This window comes from Girardinichthys multiradiatus, chromosome 6 (assembly GCF_021462225.1).
Source record: "Girardinichthys multiradiatus isolate DD_20200921_A chromosome 6, DD_fGirMul_XY1, whole genome shotgun sequence".
Lineage (NCBI taxonomy): Eukaryota > Metazoa > Chordata > Actinopteri > Cyprinodontiformes > Goodeidae > Girardinichthys > Girardinichthys multiradiatus.
Genome location: NC_061799.1, coordinates 35,432,189 through 35,456,949, shown reverse-complemented (window position 1 = coordinate 35,456,949; position 24,761 = coordinate 35,432,189). Strand labels below are relative to the sequence as shown.

General features: G+C 42.1%; 1 protein-coding gene across 2 annotated transcripts in view; it reads left to right on the top strand.

Moving 5' to 3' along the window:
• rab31 (RAB31, member RAS oncogene family) overlaps nt 1-24,761 on the top strand; it is a 46,633-nt gene that overhangs the window by 5,120 nt on the left and 16,752 nt on the right. Inside the window, exons 4-8 of one of the 2 annotated variants that reach the window (XM_047367562.1) lie at nt 3,098-3,169; nt 3,447-3,553; nt 4,914-5,023; nt 7,877-7,984; nt 10,166-10,747. In XM_047367562.1, the coding sequence (XP_047223518.1) occupies nt 3,098-3,169; nt 3,447-3,553; nt 4,914-5,023; nt 7,877-7,974 (387 nt within the window). In that variant the 3' untranslated portion in view covers nt 7,975-7,984; nt 10,166-10,747. Of the gene's footprint in view, nt 1-3,097; nt 3,170-3,446; nt 3,554-4,913; nt 5,024-7,876; nt 7,985-10,165; nt 10,748-24,761 lie in introns of those variants that run through there. The other variant, XM_047367563.1, reaches the window with a different exon arrangement.

Below are 24,761 nucleotides of genomic sequence, written 5' to 3'. Positions count from 1 at the left end.
TGCACCTTCAAGTGACGTCTGTGGGGAGGTGGTTCTATGCAAACGCATATACTGTTACACCTCTGTTGTTGGGATAATTTCCCATGAGCCTCTGCAATTATAGGAAATTCAGTCACTTAATATCCATGTTTCATACAAGAGGGACCTGAAATCTCTTATCATCTAGTATCAAACATTCAACACCCTTTTCCATTAGTACCTAATCTATTCGGGTTGGGTCGGGTCTGTTTTACATGGTTTGATTTATTGTGACTTGTGTGTTCTTCTACAAGCATCATGGACTTTATGGATATCTGTTATGCACAAATATCTATATTGCTAGATTAGCAGAGCGTAACCTTCTACACTAAAAACCCAACGTAAATCTTATTGGTCTTTGCTGGATTTCAGAGATGCAGAATCGCAACCGACATGTTTTCTTGCAGCCTCTGGAGGTTTCTGGACCTACTGCCTTTTTGGAAATACGTTAATTACATTTCAGAAAGCCCAATTTGAATTATGTCCGAACGTTCAGACTCTTGCTCACTTATTCTAAGAAATGGCACAGTTCTTTTAGTGACTGAATCAAAGATTTGGGAATTTATTCCCAGCATTTATTACTCTTGGACCATACAACTTGGCTTATATGCACACTTATGTCTGTTTGGTTTCATTCTTTTTAGTAACACCAACTAAACTGCATGAAACATTTTCTGTCCTTGAGATTTACAGAGAAAAGAGAGAATGCGGTTGAGGGTGTGACATTGCTGTGATTTCTGTGATTGAAGGGGGTGGAGGGTAGTGTGTATGTGTGGTTGGGGTTACCTAAGCCTTGGCAAACTTATGGAGCTAAATTGGGGCCATAAAGTTTGTTCAAATGAAACAAATTTGAACCTGAAAAATAAATGTTTGTTCAAAAGAAAACAATTTGAACCTAAAAAATAAGTTTGTTCAAAAAAAAGACATTTGAACCTGAAAAATTATTTTGAACCTCCCCCCAAATAAATTTGAAAACTGGAAAAAAGTTTTGCAACTGAAAAAAAAAACAGATGTGAAACTGGAAAAAAAAAAGTTCAAAACTACTTTTCAGATTCTATCTTATTTTTTTTCGAACTTGCTGATTTGTTTTTTCGGCTTCAAACTTTTGGCCCCGTTTTGGCGTGGGGGGCGGGGCCTCAGATCACGGGGGTGCGGAATCATGACTGACAGCTCAACACAGCGGCTGAACAACATATTCACAGCTGTTGCATTCAGGGACCGTGGGAACTGGAAATATCTGTAATACATCATCGATATTCTATATAAATGTGATTGGTTTTGAAAGATAACATGCTTCACCGATAGAAGCAGCTTACATGAATACACGACGCGCATCTCAGAGGAGAAAATATGATCTTGACAGAGTTGCACAGCAAACCGGGGATTTCCTCGGTTGCCCCGTATGCCAGTATGCCCCTGAAATGCACCAGAAACCGAAACCTGAGTCCAGTCCATGTGAAAACAAGTCCAGGCTTAATTATGCAAGGATATTTGGAAAATACCGGCTCGTTTTGCATCTGGTTTCATTCCCGCTGCTTAGTCTGGCGGTTCTTTTGCTTGATGTTGAGAGCATGGGAAATCTCCAACACAGACTTAAAATGCTGTGCAACTCTGTCAAGATCATATTTTCTCCTCTGAGATGCGCGTCGTGTTTTCACGTAAGCTGCTTCTATCGGTGAAGCATGTTATCTTTCAAAACCAAAAACACATATATATGTATAGAATATTGATGATGTATTACAGATATTTCCAATTCCCACGGTCCCTGAATGCAACAGCTGGGAATATGTTGCTCAGCCGCTGTGTTGAGCTGTCAGTCATGATTCCTCACCCCCGTGATCTGAGGCCCCGCCCCCCAAAACAGGGCCAAAAGTTTGAAGCCGAAAAAAAAATCTGCAAGTTCGAAAAAAAAAAAAAAAAACTTGAATCTGAAATGTAATTTTGAACTTTTTTTTTTTCTAGTTCCACAGTTTTTTTTTTCAGTTGCAAACTTTTTTGGGGGAGGTTCTAAATAATTTTTCAGGTTCAAATGTTTTTCTTCTGAACAAACTTTTATTTTTGAGGTTTAAATTGTTTTCGTTTGAACTAACTTTATGGCCCCAATTTAGCTCCATACAAACTTGCTTACTGCATGGAAAAACTAGTTGGCATATTTCCTGCATGTGTGTGAAAACAATATCTGGAGACCTCTGTCACTGGGGCTGTTGCATTAAACAGAACTGCCTGTGATCTAAAGCACAGAACAACAGACTAAAATCTCTAAATGTTGTTGTTTTGTGTAATTGTTGTCCTGCAGATATGTTACCATGAATGAGAGGAGCATAAAAATACAAACTTGCTGAATTGTTTGTTTTTCTTAGAGACTGAGGAGACTGAGGAGGTCTCTTTTCCCTCCTGCTTGTCTCGCCAGATGGAAAATATGATACAAATTTGTGCTGACGACAGCGAGGGCAGTTTTACTGATGTTGCACATTTCATTACATGTACACAGAACATTTAAACACGCATTCAAGTGCAGCATAAACCCTTCTTCATCTGTACAGCCAAACAGTGTCCTCTACACCTATCTGTACCGTCGATGGAAAGGTGGGAAGAACATCTTGACAAGGGTCGACCAGGACCCTGCATTTAACCCAACTCAGAAATGGTGTCAATGGTTTCTGCTCTCATAAACCAGCACTAATCGTGCACAAACATATGACATGATTTTGGTTAGATTTAAAGGATGTAGTGGTGGCTGATTCACTCAGCTCAGCAGTAATCTTCCTGAATGCCTCGCCGTGGAGGTTCTCCAGGCATTTCACACTGGGAGCACATCCCCATAGCAGACCCAGAAGTCAGCAAAAGGGCGGTATATCCCTCCTGGCCTGGAAATGCCTTTATGATCCCCCAAAGAGGAGCTGGAGTGTGTCAGTTAGTTGACCTGGGAGATGAGGAAGAGGATATCTCCTTGGACTTAAAAATAAATAAATAATCTGGTATTCTTTTAAATGGGCATCAACCTTTTTTTTAAAAATTAATCACATTTTTTGTTGATTTTAAATGTGAAAAATACTAATAATTTGTTTCTATTTTCCAGTTTCACTCATTAGCTCCTATGTACTACAGGGGATCAGCTGCTGCTGTCATTGTTTACGACATAACTAAACTGGTGAGTGCAACAAACAGGTCTCCGACCCTCAGTAAAATAAAAAGCAAATATCCGTTGTATTGAATGAATATAAATGAAAAGAACTGGTTCCACCTGTAGGAGCCTGATGTTAAATGGTGTTACTGTTCCATCTGTCTGGGATGCTATGCTTCCATGACCTACAAATGTCATACTTTCCTCTGGAAACTTGTCTGAAAACACTGACACTCTTGTGTGACACGAGGTAATTAATGCTGGGCTTATTCCAGAGCTGACCACAGTGTGTCCTGCTTACCAGGAATCTTTCCAGACACTGAAGAAGTGGGTGAAGGAGCTGAAGGAACACGGCCCAGAGGACATTGTTGTAGCCATAGCAGGAAACAAGAATGATTTAGGAGACATCAGGTGAGATTATTTCTTCTCTTAGGTTTTAACCAAAGACTCTTGTACTGTGCCATGAAACTGGATTTCCAGATTTTTCTGCTGTCGCACTGACATGTTTGAGATCTTTACTTGAATTTTAAGATTAAAGATAGCCTGAGAACAAAACACAATAAACATAATTTATAATGATTTATAAAGGGAACAAAAGCTATTTCAGCCAACTCTGCCCTATGTGCAAAAAGTAATTTCTCCCTAAAGATGTTTGAACCATCCTTGGTGGCAACAACGGCCATCAAGCCTTTGCAATATCATCACTGGAGGAATTCTGATCGTCTCTTCTTTGCAAAATTGTTTTCATTCAGCCACATTGGAGGATTTCCAACATGAATGGTTTGTTTCAGATCCTGTCACAGCTTCTCAGTTGGATTTAATTCCCAACTTTACCTAGGCCACCCCATGTCTTCATTTTATTTTTTTGTTTGTTTATTTAGTCATTTAAACATGGACTTTTCGGTTGCATAAACCAAGTACACTTGAGTTTACGTTCACAAACTAATAGCCCAACGTTCTCCTTCTTGGTTTTAGTCCAGAGCAGAATTCATGGTTCCATCAATGTACTAACCAGATGGACACATTCCAGAATGGTCCATGTTTGTCTCCTCAGTCCACAGAATGATACGACTTTGTTAACCCTTTGCAGACTGAAAGGTGTCAGTGACTTTGTTTCTCATCTGTTCTTGAATTTCTTTCGCTTGGGGCATGATGTTGCTTCATGTTGTCAGCAGGTACAGCATTAATTAGGCCTGGGTATGGCTTGTAAAATCAGACCAATAACAGTTGCTTCAGAATTTAACTGCAGTCACATAGGGCTGAGTTAGTTTGCATAAATTAAATCTTAATTGGAAAACTGGGTGTTGTTTATTTGGGTTATCTTTGCCTGCTATTTACTAAGATAAACCAATTTAATTAACAATGTAATCTGAAACAAATAAACGCCACAAAAACATAAAAACAGAAGAAATCTGAAAGGGGGCACATATTTTTTTTTACAGCACTGTATGTGATCTGTGGCATTTACAGGAGAAGCCTCTTTTTTAATACTGATGAGACAGTTTCTATAGCACAAATGTAATAAACCCAAGAAAACAGACTTACTGCACATCAGAGACCTCCAGGTTTGGGAAATTAGCTTTGCTTTCAGCACACTGTTTCCCATTGGAAAATGAAACCAGTGTCCTAATTGCTGTAACTAGCTTACCCCACACACTTTTTTCAGATATTTCAGTTAGAAATGGGAGGAAGGTAAGTCATCTGCAAAAAAAAGTACTTTTTTCCCCACCTGAACCTTGTTCCACTTTCACGCTGTTCTTCTGTTTCACAGGGAAGTTCCTATGAAGGAAGCGAAGGAGTTTGCTGAATCAATTGCAGCTATTTTTATTGAGACCAGCGCCAGAAATGCGGTCAATGTCGAGGAGCTCTTTCAGAAAATCAGTAGGTTTTCATGCCTTTTTGTTCCTTCTGTTTAATGTCAGTAGATTCTGTCTGAGGCTCCTTTCTGCCATGAAGTTCATCACTTTTAAGTTCTTAACGAACCATAGATATACTGGTAAACAAGCAATCTGACGTTCATTAAACCAGCAGCTGGAAACAATTGTCATTTAAATTCCTCATCCTTGTTTATTCATAGTTTTGGTGGCCTCACCCACATAATTTGTGACTAAAAGACAGATTTCTCTCAGATTAAAGTAACAGCATCACAACAGAGGATTAATTTTTACAAAACCTGAAACATATAACATGTAATTTTACAAGCCTAAAGCAATTCATTAGGAGTGAAGTCAGCAGCAGAAAAATATAAACATCAGCAATATCTGTTGCAGTGATGATTGCTCTAAGACTGCAAGGGAAGCTCAGCTTCACCTAAAATGTCAAAAAATAAGTGATCAAATATATACTGTTGTGTGTACATGTCACTGACTAAATATGCGCTAATAATAATTAATTCAATAGCAAAGCAAAAATGCTGGGCTTTGTCCCGCCCATCAGACGCTCAGCGTCTCTGGGGATCTATGGGGCAGTGGGTTGGCCTCGGCTCACCCGGACGCTCAGCTTCTGCATGATGATTGGATGATCTGTCTGAGGCTGAATCCCTTTTTGATTGACAGCGAAATGAGCGAATCAGTGATCTTGAAATTGAGCTTCCCCTCCTTGAAAGACGAGCATCCGCCACTGATCTGTTGTTATCTATTACTAGTAGTATTTGTTGTTGTTGTAGTATATTATTAATTAGCAACTGCCCATTATTAATTGATGCCACAGACAAATCTGAAAACCTAGAAACAAGTTCAATAGAAAAACCAGAAGAACATTCAGCTAAAAGCTACCTATCGTTTATTATTACAGCTACTACTACCACTACTAATAATAAATGAAAGTTTGTTTTGTGTGTCATTAGTAATTTTCTATAATTAATATTCCTTCTTTGTGCTGCCAGTTCAGAATGTTATTTGTTCACAATTTGTTTTTTTTTGTTTTTTGTATCTTGTCAATCCTGTGAGTTTTCAGCTGCTTCTCCAACCATTAAACGTGTATTGCTAATGCAGAATCACTAACTAAAACAGACCAGGTCTCAACCCCAAACCAATCAAAATGTTGGAAACCATAAACATTCTGGGTTGACCTAATACGCAGAGCAGTCCTGCTTGAAGTGCATACAATAGCCTCCCTATTCTCTGCTGTGAGCAAGCAGCTGCCCAATCACTGCACGCGCACTAAAGCAACACAAAACTTGTTCAAGGCACCACTGACAGACACTTTTTGTTTGTTTTTTAATTAAGTGCTTGTTCCTGGCACCGCCCACCCATTCATCTTTCTAAAGGTGTGTTTCGGCCAAACGCGAATGACGGGACAAGAGTGAGCGATTTACATGTTAACCCTATATGAAGGTGTGTTCAGGAGCGAAGCTACGCGAAGGATATGACGTGAACGCTGTGAATAGAGCGAAGCGAAACTCATGATGGACGCAAAGTGAAGTTTGCTGAAGTTCAAAAATCTGAACTTTTCTTACAATTCGCGTCACGTCTATGGCCCTCTTTACAGCACAAACGTCATATAAATGTGAAACTCACACCAGTTACTCAGGGTACATCTTTGAAATTATATTCATAAGTATTTAATTTTCAGATGCATATGTCAGCAAGCCGATTAGTCGTTATTACATAATTATTCAATACGCTACCATGCTACATTCTGTTGTCATATCAGCGTTTGCCTGAAGTATGGCGGTTCTCATTCATATTTAGGCACAGAAATGTTTATTATATTTAGAAGAATTGGACAGTACAATTTGGCTGTTTTTCTATCGAACTGAGATTTATTCACTCACCAAAGACAGATGGACAGACGTTCTGCAGTGGGGATACAGCGCCTGTAGTTAGTGTCTCGGAGGCTGATTTGTCCCCCAACGCCGGGCTGCAGGTCCTCAAACTGGGTCCTGGATAGACAGAAGTACCGCTGAAAGAAACCGTCATTGAGCCACAGCTCCTGAAGTAGGTGGTGGTACTTGCCAAACTGGTTCCGTCTCTAGAGAATCTGGTGAACCTAAAGATGTCGACGCCGACGGCATAGTTCGGCTTTCCATAAATAAAGCACCATGACTCGCTCTGTAAAATCCAGATCCGACACGTTCAGTTGAAAACAGCAAGAGCCAGACAGAAGCTCCACCTCCACTCATTCGCTCCACTCGCTTCAACTTGTGGAGCGAATGAAGCATTGTCGTCTGTTGGCCATGCGATTTCCTGACAAAATGTCAGGTGAGCAACAGCACGCGAATGAGGCGAAAAATTTGCCAAAATCGCGGTCGGTCTGAACGCACCTTAATGCTGCCCTGGGCAACTGCCCTTTTGGCCGATATCATAATTGACCCCCACAAGTAGCAGCAGATATGGGCATTTTTTCCATTTGTGTTAGGGTTTTGAAAAAAAAAAAGGGCAGTCCAGTTATGTGAAAACTCTGGCGAAGCAAAGACTCCAGTAACAGCTGACATACTCAGTAAACAACTTTATAAAAGGATGGCTGATTTTCAGTCTGTGGCCTTTAGGGTCATTCAAGAAGGGGACAAGCCAAAATGTGTAGGTCTGTTTACAAGGGTATAAAGGTTCCCCAGTATTTTAAGTGTTACTGGAGTCTTCACCTCACCAGATCTTTGTCCTACTCCAAGCACCTTGGAAGTAGGTAAAGTTGGGCCAGAAACCTTTTGGATCTGTGAGAAATCTGCCGAGCTCATCCTGGTGTAATTGTTGAACTTCTTTCATTTGTCAGTAACTGTTGTTTGTGTCTTGCTAGGTAAACAGATTCCACCCTTGCAAAATGCTGAAGTGGAGAGCAATGACTCCTTCAAACTCACCCGGCAGCCCAATCCGACCACCAGGAGGTGCTGCTAGTACCCATAAGGTCTGATGTGATGAAGTCATTTTTTTCTCCAATGCCCTGACAAACATCAGCCCCTAAACAAAATCCACAATGCACTCAGCATCCTACCTGTTGGGAAGACAACACAGAAGATAAACTGAGGTTATAAAAAAGGAAAAACAACTATTAATCAGGTCAAAACACCAGCATTTCTTCTGATCATCTAATCCAGCAGAAATATTTTGGTGTGTCTCCCTCTAGTTGTGGTTCGGGCTAAATTACACATACCACACGTAATCCCAAGCAGCATTTGGTTGTTCATGCATTTCACTGTGGCTCTTCCACCGATTGTATCCACTTTCATGCATTCTTAGATTATTGTTTTGTACAAACTTGTTTCACCCTCAAAGTTCATTAGAACATTTGACAAAGCACGTTCTATTAGCATTAGCGTGTATTTGAGTCGCTCACACAGTCTCTTTATATTCCTTTTTAAAAGTTTTACTATAATGCTGGGTAGAATTAACCTAATAAGTTTGTCGAAGATGTTTTGTACATGTGGAAACATTTCAGTGTTCACTACAGAGAATGGCTGTAAATAGCTGACAACAGCTTTGTTTTTGTTTTGTTTTGTTTTTTTTATCAGGAGAAAAAGGGTTTACATTTGTAATGTTAATAATACCTAAAAACTGCAGATCATGTACTAAAAAACATTTTGTTGTTTAACTGATCTCTAAAACAGAAGCATGGGAATTAAACCCTAACTTTTGACTTGGAGGAAAATGATAATGTGTTCTTAGCCTACATGTGTAAATTAAGATTATGTTAAAATGCTGTTTTTTTTAACAGTACATCTCTGATTTCGACCACAGCATTTTTGACGATACTTGATAAAATACCTAAAACAATCACTTTTACAGTGTTCACAACTTCAGTATTTAGTTAGAGAGGAGGGTGAATGTACTGGATTTATTTGTACTACTAACATTTGTTGTAATATTAATATCTCTTCTATACTTTATCATACAATACTGTGCAGATTCCTGTATGTGCTCATCTGAATGTTGTAATGGAAAATCACATCAAACTTCGTTAGGAATCTGCCAAATAGTGTTACCCGCCTTTTGAAGAGCATACCGTTTGAAGTGGGATACGACGTGACTTTTAGATTAATCAAATCTTATTTTGGAGTTAATGTCAGACTTGTCATTACAGTCTTTCAGTGCACTGTAACAGAGGTATGATTTTAAAATGAGAAATTAGAGTTAGGTACAGCTGCCTGTTGAGAACTGAATGTTAAAACGTTTTTCAGTGTAGTTTGGTATTATTATGACCCTTAGAATTGAATGAAATTCCCAAAAGTGTTACGTTTATTGTCTAAAAAGTGCTTTTTTTGTTTATTTTTTCTAGATAAAGTAAAACGTGGTTTAAAGTGACTACCACTAAGACAATGACTGTTGGTATAGTTTGACTGTGCACATTGAAAGTGCTAACTCTTTATATTATATCTCATTCAGTATAAATCATGCATCACTGTTTTCCCAGTAAAACAGGTCTGATTGCGTATAAGAAAACATTGCAATAAAGTAGTATTCATACATTTTTCTTTGTTTCGTTTTTAGAGTGGATTTTTTTTTTCAAAAATTTAGTTACATTCTCATTTTATTGATGTCCAAAGGGATTTTGACCCAGACTTTTTAACTGATGACACAAGTCCACACAGCTGTAATGTAGACACGACATATGATGTACTTTAAAGTGCTATGTTTTAAAATATACATTAAACCCTAAGGAGTTAATTTAGATGTTTATCATGTAACTTTGGTGTAGGATCATGCTTTGGGACAGTACATTATAATTATGTGACAGATTACGTAACAAACTACTGCTGTGGTGTTGTTGCACTGTGAGCTGGAAGGCCTGCACAAGCACACTTAAATGGTTTGCAGGGTTTTCTTGTTGCAGCTTTATTTAAATGGAGATTTTTCCATTTGTTATAACTTCACCATAAGTACCTGTGTTAATTATTTGGATCGCAATCCTATTTCTTTCCACTGGTCTGTGGTTAAAATTTGTACGAAGCATTTACATAAACCCGATGGTCTGTGAAAAAGTTATTTGCCGACTTAGATTGTTTTGTTTTTGCTTTTTTGTCACGTCTAAATGTTTTAGATCTAATTAATTTCTATATTAGACATCTATCCATCTCCTTCCTGTCTCTAGCTTGTGATGGTTTGAGGCTACCTTGCTGCTTCAGAACCTGGACGACTTGACGTAATTGATGGAACCATGAATTCTGCTCCCCACCTGAAAATCCTGAAGGAGAATGTCCGGGTTAAGCAGCACAACATCGATCCAAAGCCCTCCTCTAAGTCCACTTGTGAATGGTTAAAAAAAAAACAAACGAAATGATGATTTTGCAGTGGCCTAGTCAAACTTGGCATATAAATCTGACAACAATGCTGTGGCAACACCTTAAACAGGGTATTCATGCTAAAAAACCCTGGAAAGAGGACTGGGCCAACATTCATCCACAGCAATGGAAAAGACTCATTACCAGAGTCTTTCCCGTCGCTGTTTATGGGTGCAATTACTTTTCAGAAAGTGATTAAAAAAAATACATTTTTTGTAGCTTATTCACCTGAGCTGAGCTGAGTCTGAGATCAGAAAGAAGGAACCAGCAAAGGCACCATCATGGAGTAATGGCTTCTTAGTTTGAGCACCTGCTTTACCTGCACTGCCAATGAATTCATCCATAGTAATAATTTTAGTTTGATTTAAATAAACATTAGCAGTTGCTATTGATTTTTCTTGCAATCATTAATTCAATCACTCATTTCACTGTTGATCCTAATTGAATCATAATCTTTAGATATACAGTGCCTTGCGAAAGTACTCGGCCCCCTTGAACTTTTCAACATCTTGCCACATTTCAGGCTTCAAACATAAAGAAATAAAATTCAAATTTTTTGTGAAGAATCAACAATTGGGACACAATCGTGAAGTGGAATGAAATTCATTGGATGTGTCAAACTTTTTTAACAAATAAAAAACTGAAAAGTTGGGCGTGCAATATTATTCGGCCCCCTTGCGTTAATACTTTGTAGCGCCACTCTTTGCTGCAATTACAGCTGCAAGTCTCTTGGGGTTTGTCTCTATCAGTTTTGCACATCGAGAGACTGAAATTCTTGCCCATTCTTCCTTGCAAAACAGCTGGAGCTCAGTGAGGTTGGATGGAGAGCGTTCGTGAACAGCAGTCTTCAGCTCTTTCCACAGATTCTCGATTGGATTCAGGTCTGGACTTTGACTTGGCCATTCCAACACCTGGATACGTTTGTGAACCATTCCATTGTAGATTTGGCTTTATGTTTTGGATCACTGTCTTGTTGGAAGATAAATCTCCGTCCCAGTCTCAGGTCTCTTGCAGACTCCAACTGGTTTTCTTCCAGAATGGTCCTGTATTTGGCCCCATCCATCTTCCCATCAATTTTGACCATCTTCCCTGTCCCTGCTGATGAAAAGCAGGCCCAGACCATAATGCGGCCACCACCATGTTTGACAGTGGGGATGGTGTGTTCAGGGTGATGAGCTGTGTTGCTTTTACACCAAAAATATTGTTTTGCATTGTGGCCAAACAGTTAGATTTTGGTTTCATCTGACCAGAGCACCTTCTTCCACATGTTTGGTGTGTCTCCCAGGTGGATTGTGGCAAACTTTAAACGAGACTTTTTATGGATATCTTTGAGAAATGACTTTCTTTTTGCCACTCTTCCATAAAGGCCAGATTTGTGCAGTGTACGACTGATTGTTGTCCTATAGACAGACTCACCAACCTCAGCTGTAGATCTCTGCAGTTCATCCAGAGTGATCATGGGCCTCTTGGCTGCATCTCTGATCAGTCTTCTCCTTGTGCGAGATGAAAGTTTAGAGGGACGGCCGGGTCTTGATAGATTTGCAGTGGTCTGATACTCCTTCCATTTCAATATGATTGCTTGCACAGTGCTCCTTGGGATGTTTAAAGCTTGGGAAATCTTTTTGTATCCAAATCCAGCTTTAAATTTCTCCACAACAGTATCTCAGACCTGCCTGGTGTGTTCCTTGGTCTTCATGATGCTCTCTGTGCTTTGAACAGAACCCTGAGACTATCACAGAGCAGGTGCATTTATACAGAGACTTGATTACACACAGGTGGATTCTATTTATCATCATCAGTCATTTGGGACAACATTGGATCATTCAGAGATCCTCACTGAACGTCTGGAGTGAGTTTGCTGCACTGAAAGTAAAGGGGACGAATAATATTGCACGGCCAACTTTTCAGTTTTTTATTTGTTGAAAACGTTTAACACATCCAATAAATTTCATTTCACTTCACGATTGTGTCCCACTTGTTGATTCTTCACAAAAAATTTTAATTTTATATCTTTATGTTTGAAGCCTGAAATGTGGCAAAAGGTTGAAAAGTTCAAGGGTGCTGAATACTTTCGCAAGGCACTGTATCAAGAAATCTGATTCTTCTAAATGTGATAGAGATCTCTCAGGGTATATGAAAAAATCCTCTGTGTTGATTCCTGATAGACTGAGACTTAATGTGTTTATGAGCCTTTATTTAAAGTAGCTTAATCCCGCTACAATACATTTATCTGCTCTTAACTGAGTTTAATTCAATTCTATTCAGTTTATTTATGTAGCGCCAATTCACAACACATGTCGTCTCAAGGCACTTCACAAAAGTCAGGTACATACATTCAAATTGGATAAAAAGTTTTTCTATCTAAGGAAACCCTGCAGATTGCATCCAGTCAGTGACTTGCAGCATTCCCTCCTCCTGGATGAGCTTGTAGAGACAGTGGACAGTCACTGGCGCTGACTTTGCAGCAATCCCTCATACTGAGCTTGCATGTAGCGACAGTGGAGAGGAAAAACTCCCTTTTAACAGGAAGAAACCTCCAGCAGAACCAGGCTCAGTGTGAGCGGCCATCTGCCACGACTGACTGGGGGTTTGAGAGAACAGAGCAGAGACACAAAGAGAATAAAGAAGCACTGATCCAGGAGTACTTTCTATGGGAAGGAAAAGTCAATGTTAATGGATGTAGCTCCTTTAGTCGTTTCACCTAGAAAGAAAGAACAAATTAACTTTGAGCCAGTTTTCAAGATTAGAGTCTGAAAGAGAGAACATAGAGTTAGTCACAGTAGAAACTCAGTCAGTAGCTGTTTAGGAGAGAGACAGGGTTAAACACTGAAAGACAGGGCCATGTGGATCATCGGTAGAGGGTGAGCATTAAGTTGTTGCCAGCAGAAGCTTGGATGATGGCCCCCTTCAGAAAGGTGTCACAGGTAGACACAGAGTCAGGCCAGGTGTAGCTTCTAGGAATAGAAAAGGGAGAACAAGGTTAAAAGCTTAAATAACAGCAAATAATGCAAAATTGGAGAGTAGTGTGAGAATGCTGCGAAGAGGGCGAAAGTGGTCATTATGTTCTCCAGCAGCCTAAGCCTATAGCAGCATAACTACAGAGATAGTTCAGGATAATTTAAGCCACTCTAACTATAAGCTTTATCAAAAAGGAAAGTTTTAAGCCCAGCCTTAGACAGGGACTAAAACTAGGAGCTGGTTTCACAGGAGAGGAGCCTGATAACTAAAGGATCTCCCTCCCATTCTTTTTTTTTTTTTTTTTCTTACCGTGTCCTGTCCGGTAGAGTATCGCTCAGAATTGTTGTCTGAGTGCCAAGAAATTGCCCAACAGATTTACTTTCACAAGCAGAGCATCACAGCTAATGCTTTAAAGCTCTGCTTGATATTTATAAAAGAAACTTTATTATAAACTTCTTTGGGAATATTTCAATTGTTACAGACACGGAAACTGAAATGAAAGGGAAAAAAGCTCAAAAAAGAGAGATAGGGAAAAAGGGGAGAAAAGGAGGAAAGAGTGGAGGAGAGAAAGGATGAAGAGAATACAACATTACACCCTGCTTGCTTATACACCTGCAGCTGTTTTTTTTTTACGAAATAGTACACGGTAATTATGAATCTAAAATGTACTTACTGAGAGGTGCAGCCCAATATAGAACATCTGTGTATCTGTCAACACCTGAAGCTTAACACCTGTGAGTATGAGTGTGGATGCGCTTTTGTATACAAGGTTTCTCCACAAAAATATGCAATAGCGAGTGTGAGGACCCACAGACCTGCCCCATGGTCCCTGGACGGACACTGAGAAGATCCAAGCCACAAACATCCAAAGGCCACCCAAAGCACAGGAACCCCAGGAGAACCACCGCCGGGACTACCGCAACCCCCCCAGAGAAGAGCAGTGGAGAGTCCCAGGGGAATCACCCAGCAGCGACAGTGCAGAAGCCCCAGGGAGCCGCAGCGACGAGCCCACAGGCCCCGCCGGCAGCCGTCCACGCCTGAGCAGATCCAGCCATGGATCCAGAGGCTCAAGACCCCGGGACACACCACCCCCCAAGCAGAGGCCCGACAGAGCCCAAGGGGCCAGGCCCCGGCAAGCAGCCACCAGGAGTGAGCCAGCACACACCAAAGCACCCAGCCCCGGACACCGAGAACCACAAGTACACCAGCGGGCAGAGACTCCAACCACCGGCAGGTAGTGTGGCGGGGAGGAAATAGGCCCCCCATAATATGGGGGGGCCTAAGCTGATCTAGGAGAGGGAGCAGTCCGAGACCCAACCTGTCACAAAAAAAAAAAAACAGGCTCACACAGTCACAATCACCACTCCCACCCTCATGCATACACATAAAATCACTCGCGCCCAACGTAAAGACAACAATGGACGTCACACACTCACTCACACTCCCCATGCATACTCTATACTCCCAGGTCCAGGTGCCGGTACCCCCTAGGGGCAAACAGCCCCCGGATCCAGGAGGTGGTCCCCATCCCTCCTGGGGCAGAGACAGGCAGACAGCGCTGGCACCGCCCAGACCCGGGTGACCCCAGCCCAGCTACCGCCCCCCACCCCGAACCCAGTCCACAACAACCCCCTTCCACCTCCGGAGAGGGGGCTATGTACAAAAGAGGGGTCCACATGGCTCAAACCAGCCCGCCAACCAGAGCCGCCCCAGGACGGAGCAGTCCCGACCCCCCAATGAGCTCCGATCCCAACCCCATGAGTTTCCCACCCCCAGTGAACCCCAACAGGAACCTCCACACAGGGCCAGCCCCAACACGACACCGATATCGAACACAGGCCCACGAACCCAAACGCCACGAATCCCCTCCCCCACAGGGGCACACCCCCACAGGTGAACTCCATGGCCGAGAAGCCGATGAAGCCACACCCACACAGCGCAAGCTCCACACACAGCCCCGCTCTAAGCACCCCCGCCGCACCCCGCTCCCACACCACACAGCGCGCCGCAAGGGCCCTGTGCAATGCCACTCTCGCCCACTGCTGCAACAGGGCAGACCCCACCGAGCACCGCACCCACAACAGGACCCCCGCCAAGACCGGACAAACTCATCCACCAAGAGGTCCCCGGCCAGCGGCAGGCATCCAGGGCCAGTGTTCCCCTAAACCCCCCCCCGCCACAAAAAACACTACATGACTGCCACTGCAACGACCGCCCAGGGAGAAACACTATCCAGCTCAGCTCCACCATCGCCGCCCAGCCGATCCAAACGCCGGTGACCCCACACCCTAGAAGTGGACACAACCCCTCCACCCCATAGGCTGCATCCCCTCCACGCCATCCCCCTGCCCACCGCCCCAATCCCCCCGCCGGACACGACCGCCAACAGAGCAGCACACCTCCAAGCCCGCCCAACCCCCCCTGACAGCACCAGCAGCCCCGGCCCACCAGTCCATAAGAGGGATACATGCACCAGCCGGGTACCTGGGCCATGCAGGCCAACCGCTCCAGGCCAAGCACAACCCGCCAGCCGCCCCAGTGCACTCACAAGACATGCTCTGCCGCCCCATCCACCCAACCGCAGCCCGGCGCCCGACCATGGGCCAGAACCATAGAAGGAAGCAGTGGAAGAAGTCCACGGCAGCCCCAGTTACCGGGCACCCCGCCAACTCCACCCCCGAACCCCAGGGGCGACCCAGCCCACCTGCCACCCGCACCCCTGCATGGCGCACCTCGGCCCACCAAGCAGTCCAGCCGGCCAGCCCCTCCACCAAAGCAGGGCCACATCCCAATCAATGCCGGCTAAGATCCCCCTGCCGGAGCCCAGCACCCACCCAGCCGGCAGACCAGGGCCCAAAGCCAGGGGCTGAGATCCAAGGGAACCCAGCGATCCCGAGAGAGCCGAAACCGCCAGCACCAAACAATCCCCAAGACCCGACCCCCAAACCCAGCCCAGACCCGACCTGAGGGCCAACTCCCTCTCCCGGCCTCCGACCACAGATGGGAAATAGCGAACAAGGGTGTGAAAAGACCCCAAGCCTGCCTCCGTCAGCTCAAATGTCGTGTTGATGCGTGTTGTTGTAGTGTGCATTTAATAAGAAAAAACGGTGGGGAAGAGGGTCTGCCACCCCCCACTCTGAACCCTCAATGTCTACATGCAATTATACCCTTAGAGGTAAGCGCAGGCACCAGAGGTTAGGCTACTAGGATATTCTCCCTCTTGATGCCATAGAGTGCGCCCACCCCCAAGGCCCTACATGTGAATGTCATGAAAATGTTAGAATCAGAATCAGCTTTATTGCCAAGTTCGTACATACAAACAAGGAATTTGACTCCGATACACTTTGCTCTTTGGTTTTGTTTTTGTATTACAGAATATACATATTTACAATGTACAATATACACATATATAAATAAAAAGGTGCATTTGCAACATCTGTATGCTGTTGTTTTGTACTCTATTGAATGTTTATCAGAGAAACAGCCTGGGGGAAGAAACTGTCTCTGTGGCGGCTGGTTTTAGCGAACAGGGCTCTGTTGCAGCGGCCTGAAGGTAAAGCTCTGAACAGTTTATGTGCAGGGTGTGTGGGGTCTGCAGAGATTTTAGCAGCTCTTTTCTTGACCCAAGACCTGTATAAGTCCTGGATGGAGGGAAGGTCAGCCCTGATTATTCTCTCTGCATTCCTGATTATTCGTTGCAGTCTGGACCTGTCCTGTTTTGTGGATGAGCCAAACCACACTGAGATGGATGAAGACAGGACAGATTGAATGATGGCAGTGTAGAAGAAGACCAGCAGCTCCTGTGGAACTTTGAACTTCTTGAGTTGCCTCAGGAAGTACAGTCTCGGCTGGGCCTTCTTTCGAACAGTGTCTATGTGTGAAGACCATCTCAGGTCCTCAGAGATGGTGGTTCCTAAGAACCTGAAGTGGTCCACGGCCAATACAGTGTTGTTGAGGATGGTGAGGGGGGTGTATGGGGGTGGTGTTCTCCGAAAGTCCACCACCATTTCCACAGTCTTGAGTGGGTTGAGTTCAAGGTAGTTCCGACTGCACCAGTGTACCAGCCGATCCACCTGCTGTCTGTATGCAGACTCATCACTGTCCTGGATCAGTCCAATGACAGTGGTGTCGTCTGCAAACTTAAGGAGTTTCATGGACGAGTCCGATGAGGTGCAGTCATTTGTGTACAGGGAGAAGAGGAGTGGGGATAGAACACACCCCTGGGGGGCACCAGTACTTATTGATCTGGTTTGGGAGAAGATGCTCCCCAGTCTCACCTGCTGCTGTCGGTCCGTCAGGAAGCTGTTGATCCACTGACAGGTGGAGGCTGGGACGTTGAGCTAGGTGAGCTTCTGGTGGAGGATGTCTGGTATGATGGTGTTGAAGGCCGAGCTGAAATCTACAAACAGGATCCTGGCGTACGTCCCTGGGTGGTCGAGGTGTTTCAGGATAAGTGAGAGTGTCTAAGTTGTACAATAAAGTTGGGGCACAGGCTGCCATGGGACCGCAGAGATGGAAAACCCTTGTGGCGCTCCAATGGCGCACCCGCACCCCAAGGCCCTCCATGAGTGGTAATGTGATGGAGCTGGCAAGGGAGGTGTCCGGGGATGGGGAGGGAAGGACTGGGGGGCAAACCGCTCTCCCAGGAAGCCAGCTCCCCGGCTGACCCCAATAGGCACCCCCGTTTGCCGAGTCCCAACAAAGGAGGGAGTTATAGGCACATCTGCCGGGCAAAAGACTAGGGACAGGTAACAGGCCCCGAGAACCAACTGAAAACCGGGACCAACTTCCCCAGCCACACATAGGAGGGGAAATATGATCTCTCTTTTTAATTTTCATCAGAACTCTTGCTGCAGCATTTTGAATCAGCTGAAGGCTTTTAACTGCATTTTGTGGACATCCTGATAGTAACGAATTACAATAGTCCAGCCTTGAAGTAACAAATGCATGGACTAGTTTTTCAGCGTCACTCCTGGATAGGATATTTCTAATTTTGGCAATGTTCCGGAGATGAAAGAAGGAAATCCTAGAAACCTGTTTAATATGGGATTTAAATGACATGTCTTGGTCAAAAATAACACCAGGGTTTTTTACTTTATTACCGGAGGTCAATTTAATACCATCCAGGTAAAGTGATTGACTAAGCAGTTTCTTTTTTAAAGACTCCGGTCCAAAAACGACAACTTCTGTCTTGTCTGAATTTAGAAGCAGAAAATTTAAAGTCATCCAAGTTTTTATGTCTTCAAGACATGCTTGTAGTCTAACTGGTTGGTGAAAATTTATTCTATGCTGCCTGATAATTTTAGCTATTGGAAGCATATATATAGTAAAGAGGATTGGCCCAAGTACTGAACCCTGTGGTACTCCACAATTAACCCTGGAGTTTAAAGATGGTTTATCATTTACATGAACAAATTGGAATCTGTCAGACAAATAAGATTTAAACCAGCCTAGCGCTGTTCCCCCGATCCCTACAGCATATTCCAGCCTTTCTAAGAGAATATTGTGATCGACTGTATCAAATGCAGCACTGAGATCTAACAGGACAAGTACAGACACAAATCCATTATCTGAGGCCATAAGAATATCATTAGTGACTTTCAGCAGAGCTGTTTCAGTGCTATGATGAGCTCTGAAACCTGACTGAAACTCTTCAAACAGGTCACTGCTGTGTAAATGCTCACACATTTGATTAGCAACTATTTTCTCAAGAATTTTAGATAAGAATGGAAGATTGGATATAGGTCTGTAATTTTTCAAGTCATCTCGATCAACCGAAGGTTTCTTAAGTAAAGGTTTAATTACAGCTAACTTAAAAGCCTGTGGTACATATCCATTTACTAAGGATAGATTAATCATATCTAAAATGGGGCTGGTAATCAGAGGGAACACTTCCTTAAATAATTTGGTTGGGATTGGGTCTAACATACAAGTTGAAGGTTTAGATGAAGCAAATATTTCTGATAACTCAGGAAGCTCCACAAGATCAAAGCAATCCAAACACAAATCAGGTTCTGCAGTTATTTCCAATGTTGTCTCACTTGCTGAGGATGAAGTAATCATCTTCGGGAGTATGTCAAAGATTTTCTTTTTAATAGAATCAATTTTATTTTGGAAGAATCCCATAAAGTCATGACTGCTGATAGCTAAGGGAATGGATGGCTCAACAGAGCTATGACTCCGTGTAAGTTTAGCAACTGTACTAAAGAGAAACCTAGGATTATTCTTGTTCTCTTCTATTAATGATGAGAAATAAGCTGTTCTGGCTTGGCAAAGTGTCTTTCTATACAACAGTAGGCTATTTTTCCAGATTAAGTAGGAATCCTCTGTGTGTAGAGCGCCTTTTTCTCTCCAATTTTCTAACATTGTGCTTTAAAGTACATAGCTCTGAATTAAACCAGGGAGCTAGCCTCCTATAAATAATTACCTTCTTTTTCAAGGGGGCTGCATTGTGTAATGCACCATGCAATGATGAAGTAACACTATGAACAAGAGAATCAATTTGTGAAGGGGAAGAAACAAAATTATTGCCCTCCACTGTGTTTTTCTTTGATAATGAAAAATATCAAAAGTGGAACAGATTCTTTAAAGTTTGTTACAGCATTGTCTTATAATGATCTACTATGATGAAATTTTCTTTCAGGTGTGGAGTACGTGGTTAAATTAAACTCAAAGGTTATTAAAAAATGGTCAGACAGGACAGGGTTATGAGAAAATATGGTTATGTCTTTACACTCAATGCCATATGTCAGCACAAGGTCCAGAGAATGAAGACAAAGGTGGGTAGGTTTGTTAATGTTTTGAGCAAAGCCAATTGAGTCTAAGATAGCATTAAAGGCTATATTTAGGCTATCACTTTCAGTGTCAACATGAATGTTAAAATCCCCCACTATAATAACCTTATCTGTATTTAACACTAAATCAGATAAAAGGTCTGAAAACTGATCTAAAAATTGAGAGTAAGGGCCTGGTGGACGGTACAAAACAACAAACAGAAGTGGTTTTAGTGCTTAGCAATTTAGATGAGGAAAACTAAGGATTAAATATTCAAAAGAGTTGTAGCTATTGATTGGTCTGGGACTAGTCAATAAATTGGACTGAAAGATGGTAGCTACTCCTCCTCCTCGCCCAGTATTTCGAGGAATGTGAAAATTTAAATGATTAGTAGGAGTTGACTCATTTATAGTAACAAAATCCTCTTGCTGCAGCCAGGTTTCTGTGAGAAAATAAATCAATCTGATTGTCACAAATCAGGTCACTAACTAGCAAAGTCTTTGAAGAGAGAGATCCTATGTTCAGTAGGACACATTTAATTGTTTTATTTTTCTTTTTAGTCTGAGTTGTGTTTATTTTAATTAGATTTTCCTGATTTCCTCGTTTTAGATTATTTTTTAATCTATTCAATTTTGGCCGTGGGCAAGACACTGTCTTAATAGGGTAATGGGAGGGTAGCAGTACAGAGGCTGCAGAGAGGAGTGCTAAACTACGACCCTGCTTCCTGGTCGGAACCCTGGGTTGTCAGAGTTTTGGAGAACTAATAAATTCGACCAGATTCCTAGAAAAAAGAGCTGTTTAATGGGGGTTGTATTGTGTATTGGCAGATATCCCCATTCCTTAATGTCAGAATGAGTAAGTGAGGACACCTGAACATGTTATGTGATCCTGCCCCATGTTGTATTGAGGACACCCTACATGTTGGAAATATATACTAAAAACAAGACTTCTACCATCCACTACAGGTCCTTCTCAAAATATTAGCATATTGTGATAAAGTTCATTATTTTCCATAATGTCATGATGAAAATTTAACATTCATATATTTTAGATTCATTGCACACTAACTGAAATATTTCAGGTCTTTTATTGTCTTAATATGGATGATTTTGGCATACAGCTCATGAAAACCCAAAATTCCTATCGCACAAAATTAGCATATTTCATCCGACCAATAAAAGAAAAGTGTTTTTAATACAAAAAACGTCAACCTTCAAATAATCATGTACAGTTATGCACTCAATACTTGGTCGGGAATCCTTTTGCAGAAATGACTGCTTCAATGCGGCGTGGCATTGAGGCAATCAGCCTGTGGCACTGCTGAGGTCTTATGGAGGCCCAGGATGCTTCGATAGCGGCCTTTAGCTCATCCAGAGTGTTGGGTCTTGAGTCTCTCAACGTTCTCTTCACAATATCCCACAGATTCTCTATGGGGTTCAGGTCAGGAGAGTTGGCAGGCCAATTGAGCACAGTGATACCATGGTCAGTAAACCATTTACCAGTGGTTTTGGCACTGTGAGCAGGTGCCAGGTCGTGCTGAAAAATGAAATCTTCATCTCCATAAAGCTTTTCAGCAGATGGAAGCATGAAGTGCTCCAAAATCTCCTGATAGCTAGCTGCATTGACCCTGCCCTTGATAAAACACAGTGGACCAACACCAGCAGCTGACACGGCACCCCAGACCATCACTGACTGTGGGTAATAGACAATGGACTTCTGGCATTTTGGCATTTCCTTCTCCCCAGTCTTCCTCCAGATTCTGGCACCTTGATTTCCGAATGACATGCAGAATTTGCTTTCATTCGAAAAAAGTACTTTGGACCACTGAGCAACAGTCCACTGCTGCTTCTCTGTAGCCCAGGTCAGGCGCTTCTGCCGCTGTTTCTGGTTCAAAAGTGGCTTGACCTGGGGAATGCGGCACCTGTAGCCCATTTCCTGCACACGCCTGTGCACGGTGGATCTGGATGTTTCTACTCCAGACTCAGTCCACTGCTTCCACAGGTCCCCCAAGGTCTGGAATCGGACCTTCTCCACAATCTTCCTCAGGGTCCGGTCACCTCTTCTCGTTGTGCAGCGTTTTCTGCCACACTTTTTCCTTCCCACTGAGGTGCCTTGATACAGCACTCTGGGAACAGCCTATTCGTTCAGAAATTTCTTTCTGTGTCTTACCCTCTTGCTTGAGGGTGTCAATAGTGGCCTTCTGGACAGCAGTCAGGTCGGCAGTCTTACCCATGATTGGGGTTTTGAGTGATGAACCAGGCTGGGAGTTTTGAAGGCCTCAGGAATCTTTTGCAGGTGTTTAGAGTTAACTCGTTGATTCAGATGATTAGGTTCATAGCTCGTTTAGAGACCCTTTTAATGATATGCTAATTTTGTGAGATAGGAATTTTGGGTTTTCATGAGCTCTATGCCAAAATCATCCGTATTAAGACAATAAAAGACCTGAAATATTTCAGTTAGTGTGCAATGAATCTAAAATATATGAATGTTAAATTTTCATCATGACATTATGGAAAATAATTAACTTTATCACAATATGCTAATATTTTGAGAAGGACCTGTATATGTCAAGTGCTGATAATTATGTCAAATTTTTCCGCACACACCTTCACTCACTGTTTTGGCTGACTGCTGGATGCTTCTTCAACTGCCTGTACTACATAAACCGACTTGTAATGCCATCACTTAGAAAGGGTGACCTTTATCATGCTCCATAACTGGCCAGTACTGGGTCTGCAGGGGATCCTCCTTGATTGGTGGCCTTCACTTACTGTTTTGAGTGACTGTTGGATGCTTCGGGAACTGCCTGCAGCACATCGATCAGGCAAATGACATCACCACTTATGCCCTGTGGTGCACGTGTACCAAATTCCTTCTTGATGCCTCACTGCTGTTCCAATTATCCTTCTGCATGTTTGTTATTGAGTTGAATCTCACATATCTACTGTACATATTTCTGACTCTCTTGTACGTTTATTTTAAATCCTAGTTGTTAGATCTGTTTATATCAAGATATAATACCATTTTGAGTTATAAAAATGCATTTTTTTTTTTTTACTTTAGTCCTAAAAGAGTTATTTTCCTTGGTATGCAAAGAAGGTTTATTACAACATTGCCGTAGCCGATATAGTACTTGTCTTTATTTTCCCTCTTCCAGAGTTAGGTGAATGTGTTGCACCGACTTTCAATCTTATAATGAATTAACCTTGATGGAGGATTTTGAAAGGGTTAACTTGGGCGTAACCATGAGGGCCAACATTGTTTTTCTGTTAGTGTTTCTTTACAGAGGCGACTGTACCTCAGTGGGAAGAGTAGTCGTGTTGCAGTCTGAAAGTAGTTGGTTTGACTCCAGCTTCCTCCTGCCAGATGTTGATGTGCCCCTGGGCAATGCACTTAACCCCAAGTTGCATACTGCTCTGTGTATTAGTGTATAAATGTGTGTGCGTTTATGAGTGTGATTAGGTGAACGTGGCTCTAGTGTAATGTGCTTTGACTGGTCGATATGACTAGAAAAGCGTTATATAAACTCTGCATTTACTGTATTTTCCAAAGATAACTTACTGTTTCACTGTGAGCTGTTGTAACTGGTTGGATTTCTAGAAATATAACATCAATGAAAATATTTGAAAGAATCAGTTCTATAGCCGCACCTATAACTTGGGCTTCAACCCTTTGCACATCATGGTAAAATTTTTGACTTTGCAGTGACATCAGCCATTTTTTGTTGCACGTTTGAGCTTTATCCTTGGATGCCTCCTAGACACAGTGCAGGTAGTGAGAGACAGATGAATTCTGGCAAAAATAACATCACTGTTGGACAATGTCTCTCTCTCCATGCATGAAGCTGTTGTAGAACTGGAGGGCTCCTTCAGTGAAAGATTGCTGCATCCTAGGTGCACAAGGAGCATTATCGCAGGTCCTTCCTCCAAGCAGCTGTTAAGACTTTTTAACTATCAGTGCTCCCAACAAAGTCAAACGTAAAATGTTGTTTACATTCCTGTTATTATTTGCACAGTTTTCCATAGTCTTGTAAATAGTATTTTGTTGTTTTTTATGCACAAATATTTCAGCACATTCTGAAATTTCTTTTAAATATCACTTAGAATAGAAACCTAGAAAATTGTCCTACTCAGCTGCAGATTTCTTTGAATCTAGGTATGCTATTTCTAATAACCGTACAGTATTTTTCTGTTATGTTTGAGATTTGCCCTATTTTTCTTTTGTTTTATTATATTTTACCTTTGTGTGAATCTGCATGTGCCATTTGCCTTTCACTTTGCTGTTGAAACACCTACATTTCCCCACTGGTGGACAATAAAGGATATTTTTATTCTATTCTATTAAATTCTAATATTTTCTTTCCTATTCTATCAAAAGATCCATGCCATCTGCCTTTTTTGGTGTGTCAGGGATATGTTACATTGCCTCATTTATGCTGTTTATGAGGAACTTTTCTGAAAATGCAAATAGAAAGAAAGAATTAGGGTCTCAATTAAATTTATGGATATTAACTGAACTGTCTGCTTGTAATGTTCTGTCTGCTTGTGAATTAGCAACATGTAAATAAATTGAACAGAACTTTTTTAGTATTATTTTATTTTCTGAAACAAAGGCAATTACACCCTATAGTATAAAAATGAGGAAAAAAAACTAAAATGGGTTTGTATATATATT